Source organism: Oratosquilla oratoria, chromosome 11 (assembly GCF_046742065.1).
Source record: "Oratosquilla oratoria isolate Oo_2021 chromosome 11, ASM4674206v1, whole genome shotgun sequence".
Taxonomy (NCBI): Eukaryota; Metazoa; Arthropoda; class Malacostraca; order Stomatopoda; family Squillidae; genus Oratosquilla; species Oratosquilla oratoria.
In genome coordinates this window covers 19,447,583-19,450,082 of record NC_134787.1, presented here as the reverse complement: position 1 = coordinate 19,450,082, position 2,500 = coordinate 19,447,583, and the positions used below count along the sequence as shown (strand labels likewise).

The 2,500-nt window shown below is 44.4% G+C and overlaps 1 protein-coding gene across 3 annotated transcripts in view; it reads left to right on the top strand.

The window, feature by feature from the left end:
• The window catches only part of LOC143029622 (uncharacterized), a 689,552-nt gene that overhangs the window by 48,195 nt on the left and 638,857 nt on the right, over positions 1 to 2,500 (top strand). For all 3 annotated transcript variants that reach the window (XM_076192375.1, XM_076192374.1, XM_076192377.1), the window contains exon 2: positions 818 to 1,500. In XM_076192375.1, the coding sequence (XP_076048490.1) occupies positions 1,498 to 1,500 (3 nt within the window). In that variant the 5' untranslated portion in view covers positions 818 to 1,497. The remainder of the gene's footprint in view (positions 1 to 817; positions 1,501 to 2,500) is intronic.

The following is a 2,500-nucleotide window of genomic DNA, read 5'->3' as shown; positions in this document are numbered from 1 at the left end:
CACCAGACGATTTTATTCATCTCCTCCATGTTGCTACGAATGTTGAAAATAACGGTCAAAAAGGATAGTTTATTTAGGGACATTTCTAGAATCCATCAAAGTACAGTTTGGAGACAATGTTCAGAGTTTTAGAATAAATATGATCAATCCGCACCCTCACAGTAACCGCCAATGGTCCAGGAGAAGTGAAGGATATCTGAGATAAAATGATTTTGGTTGTGGGAAAGTGAGGGTGGGTGAGAGAAGGAGGATGATCGAATGGACGCCTTAGACCAAGTCTAAGCAGTTCAATGCATTAAACAGTAGTCGGCAAAGGTTACGTGGTCCGGGGACTCAGGAGAGCTGCTCCCCGGGTCCGGTCACGTTGGAAGGACGTGCCATGGATCTTCCAAATGCCCGGTTAAGAGCTAGAAATAGAAAAGAATTGGTTTTAGTTTGTCCCGGTTTGGTCTAAGTCGGACGCGCGCGCTCGGATTTATGTTTCGCGCTCAACGTTATGACGTCATGTCGACGTGTTGACAAGCACTGCCAGATTTCTGGTAGAAGCTATTGTTGTTATCTTTTATTCATTTATTGTTCTCATCTTTCGTTTGGTTTTTTGTTTTGTTTATTGTCGTGGATTACTGAGAAAATTTCGCACTGCATGTTGATAAACTTATATAGGCGAATACATCAACGATGAAATGAGGATAAATGCATGAATGAAAAAATGTAATAACGAATTCTGACAATTTCTTTCAGGTTATCCATGTATTTATGTACAAATAATAATCAACGGTTGTCTTCTTGATATTATTCAATTATTCTTATTTTTCAGCCCATATGACTTCTTAATTCATCTTAAAAAGACTCCATGGCCAACGATAAAAATTATCCATATTATCTATTTTCCCGCCAACGCACCACCACCACCACCTCTACCATCACCACCTTCCGTGCCAGCCCACTGACGTCATATCGCCGACAAATAAATCAATTAAACAAGTTTAGCAAGTGCTTTGACAATTCTGAAAATTTCTATAAATATTACGTGTGCTAACCGCTAGCTTATGTATTTTTATGCTGAGTTACAAACGAAATATTGCAAATCATTTAGAAAAAGCGAGATTGAAAATAAAAAAGAAGAAAAAGAAGACGGGAAATAGAAAATATCAAACGCGCTACCAAACCAATTCACGCAAATGGCTTTGGAACGAACACACTAAAAGGACATAGATAAGTGGCCCATCCCTTCCCCTGCCAAGAGAACAATAAAGAAAAAAGTAAAAAATAAAAAGAAATAAAAAAGAGAGAAATAAAAAGAAATAAATGGAGGCATGGATGATAGTGGTCATTGTGATCTTCATATTTGTGTTTCTGTGCATTGTGTGTTGCATAATTTGGCATTTTTTTCTTGAGCAGCATTGAGGGCTGAAAAGACAAAAGGTGAACAAAAAATTTCACTTCGAATTTACTACGAATTTTCCAACAAGAGGACGGAACCCGCCGACAACAACAATGGTGAGTGAATTCTAATTATTTTCTTATATTTATTATTTTATTTTATTTATTAATTTTGTTCTCGCTTGTTGATGTTATTGTAACAAATGGGATTGTGTGTATTTTTATGTGTGTGTGTACTTGTGTGTGTATGCACTTGTACACATGTTTATGTGTGATTACAGGTATATCGTGTATTTGCCTGTGTATTACCTGATATACACATCCTGTTCGAATATAATTACGTTAATTTCCCTCCCTCCTCCCCTCCATCTCCCCCTTCCTCCATCCCTCCATCCCTCCTTCCCTTCATCTCTCCCTTCCTCCATCCCTCCATCCCTCCTTCCCTCCATCCTTCCATCCCTCCTTCCCTCCCTTCTTCCCTCCCTCCTTCCCTCCATCCCTCCTTCCCTCCCTCCCTCCCTCCCTCCATCCTTCTCTCCCTCCATACCTCCTTCTCTCCCTCCATGTCTCCTTTTCCTACTTCCCTCCTTTCCCTACTTTCCTCCTTCCCTCCATCCCTCCCTACTTCCCTCCTCCCCTCCTCCCCTCGATACCTCTTTCCCTCTTTCCCTCCTTCCCTTCATCCCTCCCTCCATCACTACTTGCCTCCTTTCCCTTCTTCCATCCTTCCCTACCTCCTTTCCTCCCTCTACCCCTCCCTACTTCCTTCCCTCTCCCCTTCCCTCCCTCCCTCCCTCTCTCCCTCCCTCTCCCCTCCTATCTTCCCCCCCCCCCCAATCTTACATTCCTTGATCTCGCCTAAGGTCTCAAATTAAGCTCCCCGCTGCGGAGGGGGAGCGGTAGTGCGGGTGGGAGAGTGGGAGAGTAGGAGAGGGGGGAGAGTGGGAGAGGGGGGAGAGTGGGAGGGTGAGAGAGGGGGAGGGTGGGAGGGGGTAGGGGTGGGAGAATGGGAGGGTGGGAGAGGGGAGGGTGGGAGAGGGGAGTGTAGGGTAGAGGGAAGGTGGGGTAGGGGAGGGTAGGAGAGGGGGAGAGAGAGAAAGGGAAGGGTGGGAGAGGG